General features: G+C 39.3%; 1 protein-coding gene across 6 annotated transcripts in view; it reads right to left on the bottom strand.

The window, feature by feature from the left end:
- The window catches only part of rit2 (Ras like without CAAX 2), a 260,805-nt gene that overhangs the window by 137,204 nt on the left and 97,836 nt on the right, over nt 1–25,765 (bottom strand). For 5 of the 6 annotated variants that reach the window (XR_010003669.1, XM_062972597.1, XM_008103644.3 and 2 more), the window contains exon 4: nt 7,321–7,512. Coding sequence is in view for 5 of the 6 variants with exons in the window: in XM_062972597.1 (XP_062828667.1) it covers nt 7,321–7,512 (192 nt within the window). In the remaining variant the exon portion in view is untranslated. Of the gene's footprint in view, nt 1–2,670; nt 2,834–7,320; nt 7,513–25,765 lie in introns of those variants that run through there. The other variant, XM_062972599.1, reaches the window with a different exon arrangement.

Genomic DNA, 25,765 nt, shown 5'->3' with positions numbered 1-25,765 from the left:
ACATGGGAAGCCTCCTGTGTTGTGGAGGAAGCTTTGTAGGACACGTTCTCCACAGTTTAGTCGTGGAGCCCATCCGGAAGTGACCCTGCGTCATGGGGCTCCATACATGCGCTGGGAAGCCTTCCATGCCACTCATCACACCATGAAAGGAGATTTCTGGTGGGGCTCCCTGCTTAAACTGTGGAGGAAGCATCTGTGTTATAGAATGCTCCTCCACAGTTCAAGCAGGGAGTCCCACCAGAAGTTGCCCTTCATGGTGTGATGAACAACATGAGTCTCTGTGCCTGAATTGTAGTGGAAGCATCCTAGGACACTTCCAGTGGTAAGTGTGGTAAGGTGGTAAATGCAGATGGGAACTGTATATGAAATGAGTCAAAGAGAAGGACCTGAAATCTACTATGAAAAGGGCAGCCCCAATTATGAAATCATTTTAGAAAGTCTCATAATTATGTTGGAATTCGGGATAAGAGTTATGAGGTAAGAAACAAAACCTCAAAATAATAATTGTGCAAAGTGATTTGAGCATGGCACCATTATGCTGTAGATCAGTGTTTGATTCCTTACTCAACCATGGAAATTCCCATTTTAAATTTTTATTAGAGTTTAACTGTATAGTACATATTTGGGAGGGGGGAAAGTTCAGGGGGAAAAGACAGGTAAGGAGAGGGAAACTTAGGGAACTAGGAAGGGTAAGCTAGGTGCAGGGGAAGGGAGAGGTGAAATGGGGAATTTGGGGAAGGGTGGGGGGGGGAAGGCTAAATAGCACAAAGCAAGTTAAAGGAGGGAAAAAAGGTGGAAAAGGGGGTTGTGGTGACTTCTGATCTCTCTTCTTCAAGTTCTTCATTGTTTCTTTAAATACTCCTCTAAGTATGACCAGTTCGTCTCTTTCATCCTTCTACTGTCATTTTTCCTCAACATAAAAGTTAGCTTGTCCATATCTTTAATTTCAATCACTTTATCGATCCACCATTCTTTCTTCAATGGTTTCTCTGATTTCCAATGTTTGGCAAGTACTAATCTGGCTGCCGTGATGAAAAAAGTGAAAAGTTTGTCTGTGTTAGCATCTACTTTATCATTTTGGTCATAAAGCCCTAGCAGGAGAAGCTCGGGTTTAAGTTCCAATTGTGTTTTTAAAATTTTATTACATTCCCCTAGGATCACTTCCCAAATTTTTTTAATTTTCCTGCAACTCCACCACATATGGATATATGAACCTGTTTGAACTTTACACCTCCAACACTTTGTATTAACATTTTTATAAATTTGTCCTAATTTTTTTGGCGTGAGGTACCATCTATGAATGGTTTTCAACCAGTTTTCTTTTAAGTCCGTGGAGTAGGTATATTTCATTTTGACCTGCCATATTTCCTCCCATTCCTGTATTAAAATTGATCTTCCTATGTTTTTGGCCCATTGAATCATCGAATTGGTAACTTCTTCTCTTTCAATTACCCAGTTCAGTAGTTTATTATACAATATGGAAATATTTTTCTTCTCCACTTGGAGAAGTTTATCCCAAAAACCTTGTTCCGTATCAAATCCAATTATTTTATCCTTTTTATATGCTTCCTTTAATTGCATGTATTGATACCACGATATATTCTTGTTTAACTTTTGTACTTCATCCATCTCTTTTAATTTGGGAAGTTCCAGTTTCCCGGTCCCTACTACCAAAATCTCTTTATATGTGGGCCACTTACGCCAACCTAGTAGCCTCCTGTGGTTGGCTTCTAAAGGCGATACCCATGTCGGGGTTTTAAAATGAAAATACCTTTTATACTTTTCCCAGGTTCTAAAGAGAGCCGCTCTTATATAATGGTTTCCAAACTGTTTTTCAATTTTGGATTTTTCGTACCATAGAAATTCAATGGGCAACTTTGAGCATTTCACACACTCTCAGCCCCAGAACCTCATGTTGGGTTCATCTTAGGGTTGCCATAAACCAGAAATTCTTTGAAGACACAAAACAACAACTACAACTACAACATGGGAAACAATCCAGATTGGACTGGTTTGAACAGGTACTAGATTGTATATCTTTGTTCAATGAAAATGAGGCCCTTATCTATGTATTTGTATCTAATTTACTACAGGAAATGTATCTGTTAAAATTGTGTTTGGACACATAAGTTCCTTTATAGATCTGATTGGTCATGATGTGACCAAGATATGGAGTTCTCCATATAATGCAGTTCTCCATTATTGTACATTGATAAGCATGTCTGTTTTACACAATTACATGCTGAGGCACATGAAAAGCACATGTGTGATTGTTTGAACATTTATTTACATAATGCTGTGATTTGCTAATGAGATGGTGTTGCAAAAACACTCCAATTGTACATTTTATTAATCTTGTAAGTTCCTTGGAACTGCTTACATTTCTTCTTCTACTCTATCTCCTAATGTAAGATTTTGGCCATATTTTAAAAGAGAAAATCAAAATGTGCCCAGCACTCTTTACTGTAAACAACATTAACAAGTCTCCTTCTCTCTCTTTCCCTTCCACTACCTCTCTCTATATATTTGCAGTGTGTTATTCCACTCTTTGAGAGGCAGTGAGAACACTAATTGTCTCTCAGTTGTTTAAATTCCAATTTGTCTTAAGAAGGTGAAAAGATAAAGCCTATGTTCTCGGGGATAAAAACATGGCATACTTTTTTAGAAAGAAAAAAAGAAACAAGATGTACTTAAAGAAACAGCAATGATAATTTTTACAGGCAACTCTCAGAAAGACGAAACATTATTTCAAACTAACCAGCTTGCTTGTTGTAGTGAAGTTCTCCCCGATGTGTCATTTTAATTGCAGATTAGTCTTGTTCCTGTACCGCCACTGATAGATTCGCGAGACAGACGACATACATCATTAATTGCGTTGTGGAGGGGGATTGCATATCAAACAGTGGCTTTGTCTGACCCAACTCCTACAGCCTGTCTGACTGTTAGGAAATTGCTGTCAAATGGAAAACATTGCCAAAAAACACTGGAGCTGAGATTACATTTCTCTCTCTCTCTCTCTCTTTCTCTTTCTAGACACTGTAAATAATATTACAATATAAGGTACATGCAGGAAAATAACAAAAGCATTTCAGGACCCAAGACTATTAGCAAGAGCAGATGTGTTATGTAGGAAACTCTGGACAAATGCCAAGCTGGGTATTCCAATATGGTTGACTGCCTATCTGCACTTTAATTTGGATATTTTCTTTCTCTTTTATCTTCCTCATAACTAAGTCAGCCAGCAAAGTTATAGGGCTCTGCCGTTCTGTTCAAGTGGTCATTTGACACCCATTCTTTTATTGCTGTTGTATGCCTCCATGCAGTCATGCCGGCCACATGACCTTGGACAACGCTGGCTCTTCGGCTTAGAAATGGAGATGAGCACCAACCCCCAGAGTCGGACACGACTGGACTTAACATCAGGGGAAACCTTTACCTTTACCTATGCCTTCAAGACATTTCCAGCTTATGAGGATCCTAAGGTGACTCTTATCACAGATCCTAAGGTGACTCTCTCACAGTGGTTCTCAACCTATGGAACCCCAGATGTTTTGGCCTTCAACTTCCAGAAATCCTAACAGCTGGTAAACTGGCTGGGATTTCTGGGAGTTGTAGGGCAAAACATTTGGTTGAGAACCACTGCTCTATCATGGGTTTTCCTGACATATTTATTTAGAGGGGTTGATCATTGCATTCTTACTGAGGTCACAAGAACTTGACTTGCCCAAGGTCATTTATTGAGTTTCTATAGCTAAGTAGGGATTCAAGACCTTGAAAGCATCTACACTGTAGGGATTCAGAGAAGCCTGCAATAGATCATTAACATAATTCACATAAATTATGTGAATTATTATTATTTCTTTTTCTATTCTATCCCATCTTTTGCTTTGTTGCATCTGCTGCTTGAAAAATAAATTGAAAGCTTCTTGGGGCAGGCTATCCCTCTCCAAATACAGTCAAACACCCTTATCCATGGATTCAATATACAGTTTCAAATAATGTACACTTCCTATAAGTGTTTGTGGACATCTTGTGCATATACATTGTAGAATTAATGCTGTTTGGTGCCACTTTAACTGCTGTAGTTCAATACTGTCAAATAATGGGAGCCATAGTTTTAAAAGTGCTAGCCTTCTCTGCCAAAATGGGCTGGTTATTCATGAAACTACACATCCTATGATTTCATAGCATTGAGTGTTGGCAATTAAAGTGGAGTCAGACTGCATTATTTCTACAATAGAGAGCCAACCCACATATTCCATTGAAGTATGCTTCCAGCCCATGCATAGTCAAAGTATAGTTTTCTGTTATCCATAGTTTGGGTATATGCCTTGGATATGTCTTGAAATATGTTATTTTTCAAATACAAGAGCTGCACTATATTGTACAAATTGCCATGCATATTGATGGGGGGATAGCATTAATTATTGAAGTCTTGGGGTTTGTAGTTTTGTGGGAGCTTTACAGTTTTTCTGCCAGAGAGCTCTACTGCCTCATCAACACAGATACAGACACATCCCATGGCTCCTTAGTATATCTAGGCATTACAAATTCAAAATAGTTTTGGAAATCTGAAATTCTAGTCAGAAATTCCCAAAAGAGAGGTATTTCTCAATTTAATGTGTAGCTCAACCATGAAATTCTCTAGCACAATACAAGGTGACTGTCATCAGTCTGAAAGACTATTAACCTTTTAAAGGCCATTAACCGATATGATTATATACTACCTCCAATGCCAAAGGTAGCATAGCTTTAAGATGAATTTCTTGGAAACAATAAGTAAACAGGGCTTTAATCCTCATTTCCAGTTCTAAGATTCTCAAAGGCATCTGGTTGGCTACTCTAGAAAAAGGACAACATTGGGCTTTAGTATGATCCAGAAACATTCTTCAGATGTGCTTCTGAAAGCCTTAGCCATGGTATGGAGGTAAAGAGAAATGTGTGACAGAAGTAGGCCAACAGATTGAGTAGATATAATCATTTGGGATGTAATTAATTTTATTCTCTAAGGAAGCAATGAGTAGTTTTGACAAATTTTCATTTCAAGAAAGTTTTAGAAAAGTATTGGCATTTGGTGGCGTATTCTGTGCAAAATGTGCAGGAAACAACATCACAGAAATCCTGAACCATGAAGATTCTTCTCAACCCAGGATTCACCTGTCATCAAGAAATATACTCTTTCAAAATATTTTCGAATCCTTAAGGGCATATGGCCTAACAAGCACGAAAAAAGGACATGAATTTTTATGCAAGTTTTAAAAATATGCTCAATATCAACAAAGGCCTTATAGGGGAGGGACAGAAAGTTTGAATGTCTGTGCATTGAGAAGCAAAAGTAGAACAGATTTGCTTCCTAGAATATGATATCTCCTCAAGTGACTGCTAGATCATTATGGAAGAGATGAGTAGAGAGATAGAGTGGCTCCTCCATATTTGCGGGTTTTGCTTTTGCAAATTCGATTATTCACAGATTTGATTAATATGCTATCTCTAGGAATATCTAGGTCCTCTGGTGGATGTTGACCATAGGTCTCTAGGAATCTTTAGGGATTTCTGGCAATGACTGTAGAGTCACAGTGTTTTCTCATGTAAAAGAAAGAAAAAAGAAAGAAAGAAAGAAAGAAAGAAAGAAAGAAAGAAAGAAAGAAAGAAAGAAAGAAAGAAATCACTTTTTAAAACTTTGATGGGGGTACTCTATCCCTAGTCTTAGTGACATTCAAGGGGATTGCTGTTGTTGCTTTTTTGGGGGGGATAATTGATTTGCTCTAAGCCAATCTCTGTGGTGGGCTGTGAAAAAGTAATGACTTATATCAGGCATGGGCAAACTTTGGCCCTCCAGGTGTTTTGGACTTCAACTGCCACAATTCCTAACAGCCGGTAGGGGGTCAGTCTAGATGTCCCTTGATGGTGTCTGTACTATGATTTCTGTTCTTCACCAATTTAACACAGTTTGTGCCACACAAACAAAGTTTCTGGAGTAGAACAACTACTTTCTAAGTAAAGACCACACAATGAAACAGGAAATAAAACTTTCAAACCAAGAACAGATTTTCTTTATTATAAAAAATGTTTTTTATAAAAACTTTGAAAATTCACCAAAAATCCATGGATAATTCAAACATTCTGAAATTTGGTGTACTAACAGTTGTGAATGTGTTCTACCACTGTAGCATGTTTTATCAGGATAGTTAAAAAAATGAGGGAGAGAGAAGCCCCTGAAATTTCCCCATTGACAGTGATGTTTTCCTTGATGTGCATGCGCAACCACCATTAACAAGGTACTTATGAAGATTTGAAAGTTTCGTTAGCACCAGCACCCCCTACTTTTGAACACAGTTTAGAACCATTTTTATGGCTCACACATGGTCTCTCTCTCTCTCTCTCTCTCTCTCTCTATATATATATATATATATATATATCCTCCCCTGCCTCTTTCGATTCCTATTGGGGGTTGGTGTCAACCACAATGGAAGAAAATGATGATGATTGTATTCACTCTTATCCCACTATCAAAACTATATACATTTTACATCAAAACTGCACAAATAAACATTCTTTAAAAGATAATTAAACTATTTATGATGTTTAAAACATTAACATTCATTAAAAGGCTACATAGGCACATAAAGCAACATAGCACACCATTAAAACTCAATCCAAATCAATTTCTAACAGTTTGATGGTACAATAATGTTTTAACTTGAGGATGGAAAAAGATCAGTGATGAATCCATCCTAGCCTCTCTACAAATAGAATTCCAAAGTCTGGAGCAGTCACTGAGAAGGCCTCCTTCTTTATTCCCACCAAATGAACTTGAGAGGTACAGAAGGCCCTCTTCAGAAGAACTTAGAACTCAAATGAGGTTATCAAAGAGAGTCCTTCAGATATCCTTGAACACATCTACATGGCTTAAATGCTATAATGGAAAGAACAGATGGGACCCAGACCCTTCCAGGTGGTCAACATATTCCCTTTAGGTTGGATACTCTCTCTAAGCTCAGAGGCTTTGAGTGGGTAGGAGAAGGTTGCCTCAAGAACTGGATCCTAGAATCTGACCATCACTGGTTTCTAGGAAGAGGAATTTTGCACATTGTTGCTTTAACTTCCATTGAATTTTGAGCTTTAGGAATCCAAAGCAGGCAATAAATGAAAGGGGCAGTAAGGTTGTAAGATTCCAGACAAACCAAAGAATTTGTAATTTAAGCGTTTTTTGGTTAATAAGATGCATTCTAGGTATTGGTTCACAGCAAAAACTCAAGTTGCACAGCTTACCCTACAGACACAACCCAGCTTCACTGAAAAGACAACAGATAGGCTTACCTTCCTCAGCTCCTTGAGATCAATTTTGTTCCCCACCAACACCAAGGGGATGTCATAGGTGTGTCGGACGCGATAAATGAGCTCTTTAAATTCTGCCGCTTCTTGAAAGGAGTGACGATCTGTGATGGAATAGCAAATAACGAAGCCTTCTCCACCTCGCATATATTGGTCTCTCATGGCTGTGAATTCTGCCTGCAGAGTAACATTGGGACGCTATATAATTTAGTAAGCAAAATAAATGGCCTATAAAGAGCAGGGCTGCTGAAAGCATGTTTCGAAGATAATGTCTTTTTCTTCCCCTTTGTCCCCAAAAGCAAGCTTGTTTACAAGTTTAACTAGGATTAGAACACAGACGTTTCCCTTCCAATATTAACAAGGCATCTCCCAAATGATCCACCATCTCTCTTTCTCTTGAATTGTTTTTGTTCCTTGTCCTCCTTACAGTAAATAATGCAGAATGTTAATAAAAAAGATATTAGAATTCTGACATCTCTCACTTATCTTCTGCTTCTTGTTTTTCATTATGCTTATCTCAAAAATAAATTCCAAGATGTAAGATTTGTAGAGTGCCACAAACAAATATGGAGGTCTTTGGAGAGCATATGAACCCTGAGGGCAGTCTTTTTTTGAACCAGAATGCTGTCCCATCTAATGTATTGCTTTCCGTTATGACTTGATCCTGATAATGATAAAATTGCTAATCATTCCCAGAACCAGATTTCTCTGTCAATCCAGAATATTTGTATTCTTGTTATTTTTCCGAATGTTCACGTACCTTTGAAGCACAGAGCCCAAACTACCAGTCATGGAAGAGCACCAGATATGAATATAAACAATATTCACACATTTTCTTGTTTACAGCAAGACTCAGGGGGAAACAAGTGCTTAAATCCTGCATGGTTTTTCCTTCTTTTCCTTAATTTTTATTTCCTTTTCTTCATTTATGGACTTTTGGTAAATATACAGTTGCCCCATTCTCCCTCATTTGCAGGTTTAACTTTTGCAGATTTGATTACCGTGTCCACAGATTTGATTAATATGGTCTCTTTAGCAATCTTTAGGTCTTTTAGCAAATATGGGCCATAGATTCGAAACAGGGGCCCTGGAGTGGCATCCTCACATTTTAACAATGCTGATATTTTGGAGAGTAACTGTTATTTATTCCTTTTCTTGCTCTCTTCCAACAGCTTTCCTCTAGACTGTTCCACTTTCGTATGTCCCTGTTCCCCGTGGTTTTTATTCCTTTGTCTCTCTCACTCCGAGTTTTTATCTTTGTATTCATGCAGCCCGCCCTTGTTATTACTGTTTCTTTGACTTGTGTTGTAATGTATATTATTACTTATTGTATTGTTTAATTGATATGTTGTTTTTATATTTTGTTATATTGTTTTGCTTTGGGCATGGCCCCATGTAAGCCGCCCTGAGTCCCCGTTGGGGAGATGGTGGCGGGGTATAAATAAAGTATTATTATTATTATTATTATTATTATTATTATTATTATTATTATTTTATTCTTGATATTTCCATTTTCATGGGGATCCTGCACTCATAACCCCAGCTAATGTGCAGGTCTTAGCATTGCAGTTGTAAGAATCACACCAGTATCACATTCTATTTTTGTATCAGGTTCTGCATTGGTTGAATTCTTCCCCCTACCCTCTTTCTGCAGGAAATCAGTATATATTTCAGTATGTATTTTGGTGCATATTTTTCTTTGATGAGAGCCATCATAAATCTAGGAACTATATGGATTATTGGATGCAACATGCACTTCGTCCTATTGACTGTCTAATGGTTTGCATAATGGATACTTTCATAGGGAAATGTAAACCCGCTTGATTTGTTTTCCATCCCTTTTACTCCCACGATATTCTTTGCACTTTAGGTCTCTTTTTAAGAAAATTTCTTTGAACAAAAATAAGCATGAATGCCAGAATCCTGTTAGGGCCTTACATCTTCATCAGCAGATTTGCATCCATTGGCATTAGAATTGCACATTGCATAATGTTTTCATCCAGGAAAAAAAAAAACCTGTTTTTATGTTTGTATGTAGCAAAGTTGACAAATTGCCTGCTGCACATTGGTGAACAATTCACATTGGTGTTCAATGCACTTCTGAACCCCAATGAGCATCAATGTATAATGCACACCAATGTTGCATTCTGATGCACATTTATATACATCACTTCTCTTGTACATTGGGTACTCTTGCTGGTATTCCATTATATGTCATTGTACTTCATAGAATCATAAAGGTGGAAGAGATCCCAGAGGCCATCCAGTCCAACCCCATCCTTTTATGCAGAAAAACATAATCCAATCCCTCCTGGAAGATGGCCATCCAGCCTCTGGTTAAAAACCTCCATTGGAGGAGACTCACACTCTGAAGTGGCAGCATATTCCAATGTCGAATAGCTCTAAATAAAAAGTTGTTTAGCTTTTTGTTAAAAATAATACGTTTTTCAGCAAAAACAACAAGGCATTTTATGTGCAGAAAATGTTGTTCTTGCCGAGGAAGACTGAAATAAACTATCTCCATCACATCAAAGTCTTCTGAAATGAAAATGGTAGTTGAAAATTCTGCAAATCTCTATGCATTCTCTTAGAGAAAAGGAAAACTGGTGGGTTTTTTGTTCTTGTATGGAGAAGGTAATAAACAATATGCACCCCAAGTAGAAACTGGATGAATACAAAGGTGTAGTTTCAAAACCAAAGTTTTAAAAATTGCTCACACATCCCATTTTTTTTTAAAAAAAAATGCACACCAAAATATGCATATTTTGACATATGCTTAACAAATCTGCACATTTGGAAATATAACTAAACATTAACTCTATCCCTCTGAGAAGGGAATGGTTGCATTTTATAAAAATGCATAAAAAATAAGGTGAACATATAGTTAGGTTTTAAAAAGAATACTCTGCACTAAAATTGGTTGGGATGATTTTTGGTATAGCCTTTTGGCAACTTGATCAAACATGGACTTCCCAAAATATGGCAGAGGCTATCCTCATTGGCTATAGCATCCCTAGCACGGCGTTGCAGACAAATACAGGCCTGGTTTACAATCACTGTTCTCAGTAGCTGGAATTTTCTTTTTTAACCAGAAACTAATGTAACTTAGGAAGGAAGGAAGGCTAAGAGGAAATTGCCAGGAGGAGAGTGATTTTGGGTGGAAAAGGATAAAATACTCTCTTCCCAGCTGCCAAGTCTGTCTTGTACATGCTTCTCACCTCCAGAATAAGTGCTAAATATCAAACATGCATTCACTTTACTGACATGTACTTCTGTATTCAATGTGGAGAAAAAAAGATAGGAATTGATTCTGCCTTAAGTGAGAAATAGCTCAAGAATATGATTTAATGCAGAGGCGGGGAATTTGGGTACTTCACAACATTTCAGTTGCATTCTGAGATCTCTCCTCTTTAAGAGCTGAATTTGATGCTCATTTACTATGCTCTGGATTTCCTAGCATACAGAATATTTTATTTTCTTCCCTCTTCCATTTCTTCTCTCTTTTCCCCCTTTTCTTATGGACAAATAACAGCAAGTAGCATTCCACTGCTAATTAACCAAAATGCCACATTCATAGCAGGAAGCAAAGAAGACATTAGCATTCAGGGTGCACAGAACATGAGTTACATTGTTATCTCTTGTACACATGAACTCCAGGAAATGTAATGCTGAAAATGCCGAAGAATACATTGTAAAATGCAGAAGACCCATGCAGAGAGATTGTGCAGGGATTTAGGCTTAAAGCACCATTGGTAACACATTATAAATGGAGGAAGGGGAGATGTTTTGACTGGGGCCAGTCACCAAAGCCACCAAAAGCCCCACAACCATTGTCACCAAAACATTTTTTAACATACAGAGGTTGACTTCAAATGTGTAAAAATATGCAAAAAAATCCACTCCACTTCACAAACACCTCAGAATTCCATATTGAAACCCAATGCCTTGTTTCCCTTCTGCAGTCTCTCTCAAAATGGCAAAAGTAAATGATCGAGTGCTGTTTTGAGAGGGACTGCAGTGCAAAATGGAGCTCTGGGGTTTGAGGAAGAGCATGCAGTGGATTGGAGGAAACTGGGCTTTGGCCTTCACACAGTTGTTAATGTTTACCCTTTGTTTACATAAGTGGAGCTGACTTGAAATAGCATAATGTCCCATAAAGAAAATTGTCAAATTCGATGATTTGTTGTTTGTTTTTGCATTTGCATTTATAGCTCACCTTCCTCTCAAAGCGTGATCCAAGGCACAAAACGGATACGTATTTTGTGCAAAAGGTAACATCTATTGTTCCCTGTGGTTGCAAAACCAAGAATGTGACAATACCAAAATTGTAGTCCCTACTCTTTGGTGCAAACTATTCTTTCTTTCAGATATTGTAGAGAATGCTCAATAATCTCATCCAGCAAGAAATCAATTTCTTTTTTTCCCATTATGATGTGAGAAAATGAAAGAAGTAAACTTTTCAAAGTAGTAATCCTTGAAAGTTAGAATGAAGGTAATGAATATTTACATTTCTACTTAAGAAAGTCCTAGAAAGTGGCTTGAAAATACATTTTATAAATGGAAGGCCAGAAGCTGTAGTCTTTATCTTAGCAGCACTGTCTACTTGAGAGGTGAAGATGCCAAGGTTTTGCAGTCTGATGAGATTCTAAGACTATCTATCTATCTATCTATCTATCTATCTATCTATCTATCTCCATATATAGTATTAGACCAGAAGGCGGTAAATATAGAATCTGCATTTTGGCATGCCTCTGTTCAGAAGCCATCTGTCTGAAACAATTGGTTACTTGTCAGGTTGTGGTTGCTAGGCCAAGCACAACAGAAATAATACTTAAAAAATGGTTTCAGTTTTCTTGTTCTTCTTCCTTCCAAAAAAGCTTACAAAAAGAATAAAATCAATAACCAATAGCATCTGAGACAGACACTGGATAAACCTGAACCTGGGATGAAAGTCAAGATCAGAGATACAAGAGTTCTATAGTTTTCTTGGGAAACTTTCATAGCTTTCAGATTCTGTGAGTTCATTTCAGTTCAAAATAAAAATGAAATAAAATTATTGAAATCAGCCTCCTGAGTGAAATTTTCTTTGTCAAACCCATTGACTTGCATTACCCCCCCCCCCCCCCAAGTCATTTTTTTGCCTGGGAGGAAGAGTGGTTTCTGGTTTTGAAAAATATCATTTCCTCCAAATCTAAAAGAAGCCACTAAGAAATGTCTGGAGCTGTGATTTTCACTATGAAACTCATGAGGGCAAAAGTTTGGTGCAGTTCTCCGGTGTCCAGGTCAATGGGATCCTCAACTTCATTAACACTGGTTTCTGCTTTAATGTGTCTTAGTATTTTCTTTTCCCATCTTTTAGTCCATTTCTCCATCAATATGCAGCTTTAAAAAGTTTTGTCTGAAAATGTCAGTCTAGTGGTGGATAGTAGATTCCTTGCCAGTAGATTAACAGATGAATGTGCTTAGGATTTTAGGATGAACCTTGAAGAGGACTGCCTTAGCCAGCAGTCTGTTTGGGATGGCTAGGCTACTGCTGCGGGCAGTCTTAAGCAAAAGAGGACTCTTTCCAGTATTTCCAGTAAGCTTGGAAATGGTTAATCAGGCTTTGAAACAAGTAAAGGGCACAGGATCCAGTGGAAACTGGAGGAGACAAGCTTCATCTGAGATCTCTAAATGCATCTTTGTCCTGGACCCTGGCTCTGCTGTCTATTGGTTAGATTTCTGGACTCCGAGTTTGTTTTCTTTTTGCTTAGAACACTATATTCCTGAATTGCTGGTTTTGATTCTAGATCATGAGAACTGAATTCTTGGCTTTTGACTTTGGTTTGCATTCTTGGTTTGACTTCTGAACTCTGTGGTTTGTTTTCCTGTATTCTTTGTCTTTGATTTGTGAACCCTGATAATTGAACTCCTGATATCTGACGACTGGACTGTGACTTTGGCTATCGTTTGTTGTTGGTCTTCTCATGACTTAGTACTCCTTGGCTTGTCTTCACTAATTGGACTCTTGACCTTGGTATCATCTCATCATTATCAGTTTGTGATTTTGCAATTCTGTTGTCTTGGTTGGACCTTGAAAGACTTAAGACTTCAGTTTTCTTTCTAAGTGAAATATGCTCTTTGGCTTACCTTGTGCTTAATTAAACCTCAGCCCTGACATTGACCCTTGCACACAACAAGTACACCAAACAGAAGAACGCAGTCAGCAAAACAGAACCAACATGGTTTAGTGATTATAGCTTTGGACTAGTATTTTGGAGACCTGGGGACATGGGATGGCAGTCACTGTCCCCTCCTGCCTTTCATGTTCCAGCAATCTCTGGCCATGACACCAATCTTATTTGTGTGCCATCACTTGCAGTGAAGTTAGTGAGGGTGATGGGATGTACTGTGAAGGGAAAAGATAGGAAGGAATGTAATCGCAGCATGGGACAAAGAACAAGTAGGATCCATGTCACAGCAGGAGACTACCATGACATGAGATAGCCACCCATCAAAGCTGGACTATGTTTGATGCCACTAGGCAGTGTGGACTTCCTTCTGAGGAGTCCCTACTGAGACTATTCTTGACCCACATGACCCACAGTGAAAACATCAGTTTCCAGATGGAAGACAGTCCCGGTCAGTGTTGGCTTGACATGCCTTCATCTTGGCATATTTCCATTCGCACCTCTTTGAATTCTGCAGCACTGTTGTAACAGCTGACATCCAATTAGAGGGTTCAAGGGCCAGGGCTTCCCAGTTCTTGGTGTCTATGCCACAGTTTTTAAGGTTGGTTTTAAGCCCATCTTTAAATCTCTTTTCCTGTCCACCATCATTACGTTTTCCGTTCTTGAATTGGGAGTATAGTAACTGCTTTGGGAGACGGTGATCAGGTATTTGGACAACATGACCAGTCCAGCAGAGTTGATGGCATAGGAGCATCGCTTCAATGCTGGTGGTCTTTGCTTCCTCCAGCATGCTGTCATTTGTCTGCTTGTCTTCCCAAAAGATTTGCAGGATTTTTCAGAGGCAACGCTGATGGAATCTTTCCAGGAGTTGAGTGTGACATCTGTGGACAGTCCACATTTCACACCAGTTTTTAACTATGGTTGTACAGTAAAACCTCCCTATCTGTGGGGAATACATTCCCATTTTATAAAAACTTCAAATAGGGCTGATCACCATTCAATACAATGAACACAGCTTACCAAAAAGTTGTGTTGAAGGGCTTAGAGATTCCTAGTGAGGTATCCTCTCTAGGAATTTGATAAGCCCTCCAATGCAACTATATGATAACTTCTGGAGGAAGCATACCATAGAATCACTTAAACATAGCAAATTTGTAGTGAAACTACTTTTCTCAGGGCACGGGTATGTGAAATTGCAAATATTGGTTCTGCAATAATGGGGATATTACTATATTCACTTTGAATGAAATGAACTTTTGTTTTTCTGTTTTACCTTTTGCCAGTGCCACTTCAATAATATATTATGCTTTTTTACTATTGTGCAAATAGTTTATATAGTCACATACATACACACACACATACACAACCGAACACATGTATTTATGTGTGTTTTACTTTTTCAATAATTCTTTAAAAGCATTAGGGAAAACATCTCTCTCTTTAAATTTCAGTTCATCTTTGAAAGAAATGGTGCGATTCTATTATAAGAACAGACTTTCTATTGAGCCTGCTTCTTCCCACTTGCAGTAAAACAGTTTCGTGCAACAGCACTGTGCTTGACAAAATTTCTCTTTCATATTAATGCTTCAATCTTTTTTACTTTCTCTTTTTGCTTCAGGAGAAACGCCTTGATCATTTTCTCTAAGATGCAGTCGCTGAAGCAAGCTTCATTGCTGAATCTCTTCCCCTCCCCATTCCTCCTCTTCCTCCTCTTCTTTTTTCTTCCAAAAAACCCAGCTTCATTTGGTTTATTGCCTGCCATAAACTATTTGCTTTCTCCTCATCTGCATGCAGGATGGTATAAAATGGATTTTCACCTTAAATCACAAAATGCATCATTAATAGTAAAGGGAAAGAATTAATAGCTTGGTCATTAGGTTTTAAGGAAAGAGCAGAGTGGCGGCTAGAGGGAAGGTATCTTAACAGTCTGAGGGTGAGGGCTGAAGACAAGAAGCAGCAAGTCATTTGAGTCTTCTTGAAACCCCTTTCATTTTCTCCAAGTGACATTTATTTTTTGGTATAAGAATGGAAACCGGCTGTGAGACAAACTTGTAATCAATGAATAATGATGTAGGCCTTTTGGTAGACCATGAATGGTCAGGTAGTAGAAAGTTCTTTCCCCATGTCTTTATAATTTGGTAATGTACCAGATAATTTAATATCGTTATTCTTACCATCATATGATATTCTACACTGACTACTAAGACCCATATCTACATAGACATATAATGCAGTTTCAAGCTGCATAACATGGCAGTGTAGATTGTGTCTAAGTAATATCTCCTGGGCCACCTAAAGACCCAGTCACTGGATCAGTCAAAGGAGGCCTATTAGTTTATGATTGGAGTTCAAGGAGGAGGATCCTTCCACTATCTTTCACTATGAATTCTGGCCAAACTCCAGCACATCTCTTGACTTTCCTTAAAATGGGGCTAAAGTGGATTAACCTGGTTTACCCAATGGTAAGAACTGGAAGTCCTTAGAGAGAAGAGAAGAAGAAGAGACTACATGGCGAGTCCAAAATATTAAACCCATGTAGACAAGCTTCTAGTTACATTTAGTTGGAAGAAGAGAAACTTAAGATGTCGTGATACAGCCACCTCTTAAAGTGCCACACACACAATACAAGTTCTTTAATGTTTATTAGATGATGTTTTAAACTCAAAAACACTTAACTGCAGTGTTTCTTTTAAAAGGTAAAAGTCTTAGTTCAAAAGAAGTCAAAAAGCAAGAACAAAAGGATAATCCGGATTATCTGGCTTGAAAATCCGCATCAAACATAACACAAATGCCACCAAAGCTGATGCCACGTAATGCTGTGGCTCAAAGAGCTAAAGAGGAGCTAAACGCTCCCAAAAGGCAGCAAACACAAGCATAGTCGAAAGCCAGGCTGAGTTTCAAAGACCAAAGGAGGAAACTAAAGATGCCAAGCCAGGAGCAAGCACAGACGTAGTCAGGAGTTGAACCGGGTTCAGTAGCCAGAAACGCCGAAGTAGAAACGCCAAAGCAATAGCGCCAAGGCAGGGACGCCAAGCCAAGCACCAAGCTGGAAACGCTGAAGCAGGCTTGCCGAAGCGAACGGCAAACTGGAAATGCCGGAGCAGGAATGCTGAAGCCAACGCCAAACTGGAAATGCCAGAGCAGGAACGCTGAAGCCAACGCCAAACTGGAAACGCCGGAGCAGGAACGCTGAAGCCAACGCCAAACTGGAAACGCCAGAGCAGGAACGCTGAAGCCAACGCCAAACTGGAAATGCCAGAGCAGGAACGTCAAAGCAAACGCCAAACTGGAAACGCTGGACCAGGGATGCCAAAGCAAACACCAAACTGGAAACGCCGGAGCAAGAACGCCAAAGCAAATGCCAAACTGGAAATGCCAAACTGGAAAAGTCGTTGTCAGGAGCCGAACAGGAGTCAGAAGCCAGGAACACCGAAGCAGGATTCAATCCGGATTATCAGGAAGCTGTACAGCCAGGACCCAAGGAGAACAGGCAGATACAAAGCAATGTCCCCAAAACGACACCTTGCCTTCTGCAAGGCAATACCTCTTGAAACTCCACTTTTAACTTACTCATCGGAGTCCAATGCTGATGAGGCCTCCACCCTGTCCTCAATATCCACAGCTGATCTTGATCTCATTTGTGGACCTCGCCTCTCATCCCTCCAGTCCCTCCATCTTCGTTCAAGACTTAGATTTCCCCATGTCCCAGGAGTATGAGAGGCTTGCCAATCCCCCGATGCAGCCCCATGAGCTGGCTCATCATCCACATTTACTTGAGTCCAATCAACATTCTCCATCTCACTCCCAGACCCATCATTCCCAGAGAACCCCTCAAATGTCTCCTCATCCGTGGGAGCAGTGAGTATATCCCGGATCTTTTTCCTTTCTCTTTCCACATCCGACTCCTGCTCTCGAGTAGACCTTTTAGTTCCTCTACTCTCTGTGAAACCATCATCCTCCAGCATGGACTCATCACTAGAAAACCCATAAAACGTCTCATCCTCTGAAGGAGCCATAAGTATTTCCCGGACCCGCTTTACTTGTTGTTCTTCATCAAGCACCTGCTCTCTATTAGCCCTTTTCCTCCTTCCAGCTGTTTCATCCATAGAACCATTACTGCCCCTTGGCCCAACTACAACTACAACATAAGAAGTTTGTGCAGACTTTTACAGAAAATGTATTTGTGAATGATCCAATGTTTTTGAGTGAAAAGGGATAGAAAATAACAAAATAGGTGAAAATTGCTGGTACTTTTACTCTTGCCTGGTAAAACAGATAATCTCTTGGTGTGTCATGACACCTTTTCTTATTGAGAAAAAGATGGATTATCACCTCAACAAAGAAAGAAAGAAACCATGCAAGTGTATGTGTATTTGTGCCTTCAAGTAACCTTTTAGCATATCACAACCTCACTCAGAATCTTCATAGGGTTTTCTTAGGTAAGGAATATTCAGAGGTGGTTTTGCCGGTTTCTTCTTCTGAAATATAGTCTAGAGTACCTGGTATTTTTTTAGTGATCTTCCATTCAAGCAAGTTTAAATACATGGTTTTGGATCCAGGCTCCTCACAGCCTGCTCTTAGATACAAGTGCTCCCAAATACAGTTGTCCTACTGCATCAATTGATTTTGTATCCATTTATTCAACTCTCCATATCTTGAAAATATTTTATTAGGCATTCTATATTAAAAGCACAATTTAATGGCATTTGAGCCTTCATCAATTTGGATATCCACGGGGGTCTTTCACAAAAGACAGGACACGAGGACTGGAATGATGGGATGCTACTTCCCACCATCATTTTGATGGTGTCTAATGAAAATGGAAGTATTTGATGATCTGGGAGAGGTTGATAGTTTTCTCTATGGAACTGAAAAGGATTTTGTGGGGAGGTATATGTGGTTTTCAGGTAAAAATGTCCAAAAATGTTTTTAAAAAATAGAGAAAAAAGGTGGCATTAGGAGCTTCAGGGGAGTTCAGAAATCACAAAAATGGAGCTACATGGTGCCTAAAGGCCACATTTTGCCCATCCCTATCTTACAAGATCAAGACAATACAAGCAGCTCTCGGCTCAGTGAAGTTGAAACAAAACAGATTTCCTATTTTCTCTGTATTTCATACAAATGATAAAGAAAAATAACAAATTAAATAAATTGGTATATGTGAGTTTTTTTTCTAGGCAGAATTTCTTGAACCTCCTCCCACATTTCTGCTAATAATATCCTGCTGCAACAATATGTTCTCATTAGCTGTTGTTTGTTTCTTAACAATAATAGAAAAAGTAGCCTGAAAATTGCAATGGGAGTAGGAATGAGTAAGATTTATACATGGTTCATTATTTTAAAAAAGAGAACTACTAAAAAAAATCATTAATTTTTTTCACAAAAAAGGATAGGCAGACCTTGAGATTTTTTTCAAAAAATTGTATAACGAAGCAAACATTCAGAGAGAAGGCTTTGAGTGTTTAGCTCTTAAAAGTCTAGTCTTGACTTTTCATATGCTATACCATGTCTGCTGTGCTGAATTAAAGATTATTCCTCTTTTCTCCCTTTTCCGAGAGGCTCTTCATCTTCAACAACTATGTAGCAGGCAGGTGCAACATCTTGGGAATATCTTTCCCTGACAACTTAAATGTGATTGCCAGCCCCAACCAAAGTAGACTAGGGATGTGCTACTTTACTCCTGCTGGAAAGAACAAGTGCTGTATATGCTCATTTATAAGTTGAACTCATGAAAGCCTAGGGTAGGTTTCAGAGCCAGACAGCTGGCTTCTAATATGACACATGGCTTTGTTGAAGGTCATTCTGTAAAGATGAGAAAGCATCTCTCGGGTCCACCACATATTCTTATCCAGATATTCAAAAAACCTAGAAGCAGCATGATGGTTGAGAATATAAAGGAGGTCAGTGCTTTGTTTAGGTTCTCCTGAAATGGATTAAGCCAATGGTTTTCAACCTGTGGGTCCCCAGATGGTTTGGCCTTCAACTCCCAGAAATCCTAACAGCTGGTAAACTGGCTGGGATTTCTGGGAATTGTAGGCCAAAAAACCTGAGGACCCACAGGTTGAGAACCACTGGATTAAACTCTTGCCTTTCACCTTGCTACGCACAGAAGGGAATTGTTCATTTTTTTATAAGGTACTTACTCACATTGATCCATAAATAGGTCAACCCAAATTTTTGGGGGTGGTTTTTTTGATTAACATTTCTAGCCTGACACATGAGCCTATATGATAATTTAACCAGTTTGTTCCCCTGGTTATCAAAGGAGAATCTTTGAATGGTCTACAATATTCAAATATACCTTCCCTGGAGGATGGAGTTCATCCCACTCCAGCTATCATTTCTTAGCTGCCTTCCACCCCACTGCACACCCACTCTATTGATCAAGAGGAGTGGGTGGAGCAGTGTTGCCCAAGAAGGGAAGACTGGCTCACTATCATCTGACAGTATGGCAGTCATGTAGATATCCTATACACCAGGAGATTACTTGGCTGAATCTTTCAAGAACAGCTCAACAGCTTTTTGAACTACAGGCAATCTATTACCATAGGGTCTCCACTTTCACAAGGGTAATGGATTCAGGGCTCCCAATGAAAGTGAGAAAACTTTCTCTTTGTCTAAGATAATTAAAATATACAAAACTGAATATTTAAATAGAATAAAAGTATTTACAGTATTAAAATTATGTGTGTGTGTGTGTGTGTGTGTGTGTGTGTGTTATGACCGTTTTTACCTTAACGTAAACAGAAAAACTACAACACCCAGAACCACGAAAATACACAACACAACACAACACCCTTGTTGCTGTGTTTAAACAACAAAGCCACACTTCAGATACATATCCATGGCCCACACCCTCCTCAACGCTCCCTCACTCACTACCAACCGCTGCTGCCGCCATCTTTGCCACCACCACAGCACAGTACCCCTCCCCTTCCCACCACTTCCCCTCCCGCTCCTAAATGCCAGGGAAGGAGGACGGCAAAACAACCGCTTTCAACACTCCTTCTGTTCCCACAGACAGCCGAGAGCAAGGTGGATTGCCCCTCCCTAGAGAGGGGAGAGGGGAGGGAGGAAAGCCGGCATAACGCCGCCCACCTGCCTACCGAGAAGGAGGGAAGAAGGACAAGTTTCTTATCTCCTTCTCTTCTCTTATCTCCTTCTCTTCATTCACACGGACACACACCCTATTTCTTCTCTTCCTAGAGTTTTCCCTCTCTCCCTTTACACCATCAAGACGTTCCATTCAAACACCTTTCGGTTCTCCACCCAGCAATATGCTTTTTTTAGGTCTCTCTCTACATCCATCCCAGTGAGAAAGGGAAAAGGGAAGGTAGATTGGGGAATCCACGGCCTGGGAAAACAAAAACCCTGTTTCTCCCCTACCTCCTCCTCCACCTCCTCTTCTTTTTGAACTGCAACCACATTCAATACCATCCCCATTTTTCAACCCCTACAACGTTTACTCCAAATGGAAATGCTTTCTCCAGGCATTATTCGAATTAGGATGGGAGACCATAACAACCACCCGCTTGGTTTCCCCTCAGGAAAATCCACTTCATTGAGACACCCTTTTACCATACAAAACACAATCCAAACACTCCTCACACATGGCCATCCAAACTCTATAATACCATTCAATCCTAAAGTTCATAAACAACCCCTCAAAAACATCCATTTCCACTTCCTTCTACCATACAAAACTACACAATCAAAACACTCCTGACACATACCCACCCACCCTCTACATAATAAAAATAATCATAACATCAAACCTTACCTCCTTCAGACTTTCACTACTGATAGCGTTTCTGGGTGTTCACCAGCCATGATGTGAATTCTACTTCACACACAATCTTATCCATTTTGTACATATATACAACAATAACACATATACCAAATACCACCACTTCATCATTACTTCATTTTCCACACCACCACACTTCTCCACAACAACACATAAACAACAACACTCTAAAAACAGGTCAATTATAAACACAAAACAATCACTACCAGCACCTCCCAACAAAAGAGTACTCCAGGCAGAAATCACCCAGGCTTCGAAGCTACAACTCAATAAACAATTAGACCCACCTAACATCTCCCAGCAAAGGCTCCCACCAGACAGGAACTCTTCCTTCTCTGGAAAGCGGGGAAGCCTCTTAAAATGTCTTGAAAATCTATGCATTGCAGGGAGAGAGCGCCATGCACGCCTGCAGCTCTTGTCTCCTCTGGAGTAGTTAATACTTTAACTAAGCATTAAACCCAAAGGAGAAAGGAGATTGAAGCATGGGGGGGGCACCACTCCAGGGTCTGCAAATCAAGAGAAAAGAGAGGGCTTTTAAAAGGAAGCACCACTGAAATCCGGGACACCGAAATGGATCACAGTTTACCCGGATTGCCCAAGCCTATTAATTATAGTTATATCCTACTTTCCTCTCAAAACTGGGAGGCAAGGTAGTTCAATTGTTTTAAATGACACATGGAAAAACACCTACAAAGGGTACAGTAAAATGGAATCAAACTATGGTCATTATTAAAATAAGAACTCTATAGAAGTCATGGGAGGTATCTTCACTATGTTTCTACCCCCTCACCCACATCACGTCAGACCCTAGAGTGGCTTTTCTAACAACACAATGTAACTGAACATCATTTTAAAAATGGTTTCAGAAGGCAAAAATGTCAAAATAGGCTACCATGTCCATGCCATTTTTAACCACTGGAGGATTGGAAGGTGGTGGGGTAGGGCAGAAGAATATATATATATTATGCACGAAACCCATAAGCTCTACTTATGGGCATTTTTAGGACAAGTGAAAATTTCAATTTATAAAAATGCAGGATTGAGAGAAAGTGAAACAGATTCCTCAAGATGCATGAAAATGTTGGACAAATTTGCCATTTTACTAGGGATTTCTGCATATTTTGAAACTGATTTGACAATTGCTAATCCAGAAAGAATTTCTTGTGTGTGCAAGATCTGCAAACTAGCATGGGAGGACCTTGTCAAACACTGGGGAAAGCCAGGGGTTATAGTCTCCACAATATTACACTTCACACATTAGAATACTACCCCCCTCCCACATGCAAACCACTCACCAATTTCTGATTGTGTTATTTTTATTTAATTACATCTATACTCCACATTTCAACAAGCCCATTGAATCTCAGATATGGGACCTACTAATTCTATTCCTATCTCTTCCTCTCCTCCGTAGCCCTTTTTAATTCTTTTAAAATTCATTTTGAATAGATGTTATACAGAGCAGGCAAGCTATTAATGGATGGTCATAATTGAAGTGAAATATACATGAAATTGCTACTTCAACATTAAAGCTACTCTCAGCTGGTGTTGGAGATTAAAATAATCACAAAAGACATTATTTCCCCAAAAACGTATTATTTAAAAAATGTGATGGATGGCAACAATTAATTGTTATCATTGCATTATTATTATTATTACTGCTGCTGCTGCTACTACTGCTGCTACTATTACTATTATTATTCACATGGCTATTAGAAGAGATAAATAGCAAACAATTGATGTCATTTCCATGGAACCAGCAAATAGAGGCTTCCCACTAATTATAGAGTACAATAAGGAGAAAAACAGCAATCATTTGAAACAATACAGCATGTGGGAAAACTGTGTATGAAAATTATAATTTTATTCCTAGAAGAATAAGCTTTAGGAGTCCCATTAAAATATAATCACTGCTCGGAATGCAATCTTATGAAAAGCCACAACTGTCTGGCTTAGAATCAAACTTTGCATTAAAAGGTTCTGGGTAATAATAATATGGTTTTCTATTAAGAATGCAATAGTGATTATTATGGTTGTCTTCTAGCCATTTTCAGTTCAAGGTTGCAGGAGTGGACATGTGAACATGCGCATTGAGAATGAGTATTGCACACATAACACTGATATACATTATAGATGGTTTGAGCTTAGATGTGCATTGCACAGTTCTGCCTGCCTATACACATGCACATTTTCTTGTGTCTTCACTTCCACAATGTCGCAATTCACTAACAAGGAAAGATTGTGCAAACATTGCCTGACTCCTTGAGTATAAAATCATGATCCATCTCCTTGATGTATCCTTGGATATATCTTGGATATATCTACACTGTAGAATTAATGTAGTTTGACACCACTTTAACCATTAATTGAGCAAAGCTATGGAATATTGGAGCTTTTGCTTGGTGAGACAGAAAAGGCGAATACATTGCAAAACCAGAACTCCCATGATTCCATACCATTGAGCCATGTCAGTTAAAGTGGTGTCAAACAACATTAATTAAGTGTAGATAACCCTTTGTCTTTACTTTTATCTAGGCAAGTTAAGAACAACTCACTATTCCAGATTTTTGTTTGAGCTTTAAGAGAACAATCTGAGGTTCTGAGTATTTTATTTTTATTGTTGTTTTGTGCGTTCAAGTAATTTCTGACTTTGGGCAACCCTAAAATATCCCTTTCATGGGATTTTATTGGCAAGAGGTGTTTGCCATTGCCTTCCTCTGAGGCTGAAATCATGGGACTTACCCAGGTCACCCAGTGAGCTTCATGGTGGAGTATGGATTCTCATCCTTGTCTCCCAGAGTCATAACCCAACATTCAAACCACTATGCCATTGATACTATAGACTTCATCAATTTGTGAAATACTTCAAAGTTCACACTACAACCCAGGCCAACTTCACAGTTAGCCATCGAGCAAGGAACCTTCTTCCACCACCATATCAACATGAATCCTTTGAGATAAGGACTTCATCTGGTGGCTTATATGGACCACGGCTCTTTGCCCTCAATTGTGAATGTAACAGGTTTTCTTAAATGAGTTAACGATTGTGATGAAGACATAGGATAATATCCTGCTAGTGACATATCATATTTTACATCTCCTCTAGAGTCAACATGGTTTGATATTTTGTTCAATGGACAATGTCTAGAAAAAACATGATTTAATTGCCTTTCCAATCATGAAAACCCATGGGATAGCTTGGAAAAACCACACTCTTTCAGCCACAGCGGATAGCAATGGCAAATTCCCTCTGAATGTACCCTCACTTTAGGTTTGACACAAATAATTAAGAACTTGAAGGCACACAACAGCAGCAGCAATGTCCTTTTATGAATGGCATGCAAGAAGCTGTTCTCTGGCCTCTTGTGTTCCATCTAAAAAAATAACCTCCAGGCATTTGTGAAGCCCCATGGTCACTGTTATGGGGAGGGGGAGGAAGATAACTAATCAGCCATGAAGATCTCTTATGCATCTGGAGTGTGTGTGTATGTGACTGAGAGGCAGGAGGACATCAACACTGACATTTGTTCTTTCACTTTCTCTTGCAATCTTTAGACAGTATTTCCCAAACTCTTGTCTTCCATATGTTTTGGAGTTCAGCTCTCAGAATCCTTGCTCACTGATCAAGGCAGCGGAGGCTTCTGGGAGTTGAAGATCAAAACACTTGGAAGACTACAGTTTGGGGATAACCATTTTAGAAGGACTAAGGCAGTTAGAGATGTCCAGCTAGGTCCTCTCCTCCTCTCCCCATCCATGATCCTTTAAGGCAGTAGTTCTCAACCTGTGGGTTCCCAGATGTTTTGGCTTTCAACTCCCAGAAATCCTAACAGCTGGTAAAATGCCTGGGATTTCGGAGAGTTATAGGCTAAAACACCTTAGGACCAACAGGTTTAGAACCACTGCTTTAAGGGCTAGAGCAATGGCTCCATGGTGTTCAAGTCATGAGCACTAAGGCCCTTGATTGGCATTTATTAGCCTGATAATACTTTTAAAAATAGACTTTTTCTCAATTCTCTGTTGTGCTCCAAACCATTATTTGTTTGATTTCTATTAGCTACTATTACATCCAAACAATGCTCATCCTCCTCAGAAACCTCTGCAACATCCATCTCTCAAATAAATTTTTTATATGCACTGATTTCTTTAAGTGTGTTATTTTTCAACAAAATTATTTACCAAAAAATACTTTAGTCACTTTTCAAAAGGATCTTCTTCAAGGTGGTTACAGCATGTCACAGGGAGCCCCTAGTGGTGCAATGGGTTAAATACTTGTGCCAGCAGGACTGCTGACCGAAAGGTCGGCAGTTTGAATCCAGGGAGCAGGGTGAGCTCCTGTCTGTCAGCTCCAGCTTCCTATGCGGGAATATGAGAGAAGCCTCCCACAGGATGGTAAAACATCAAACATCCAGGCATCCCCTAAGCAACATCCTTGCAGACGGCCAGTTCTCTCCCA

This window comes from Anolis carolinensis, chromosome 2 (assembly GCF_035594765.1).
Source record: "Anolis carolinensis isolate JA03-04 chromosome 2, rAnoCar3.1.pri, whole genome shotgun sequence".
Classification (NCBI taxonomy): Eukaryota; Metazoa; Chordata; class Lepidosauria; order Squamata; family Dactyloidae; genus Anolis; species Anolis carolinensis.
This window is presented reverse-complemented; position numbering and strand designations above follow the sequence as displayed.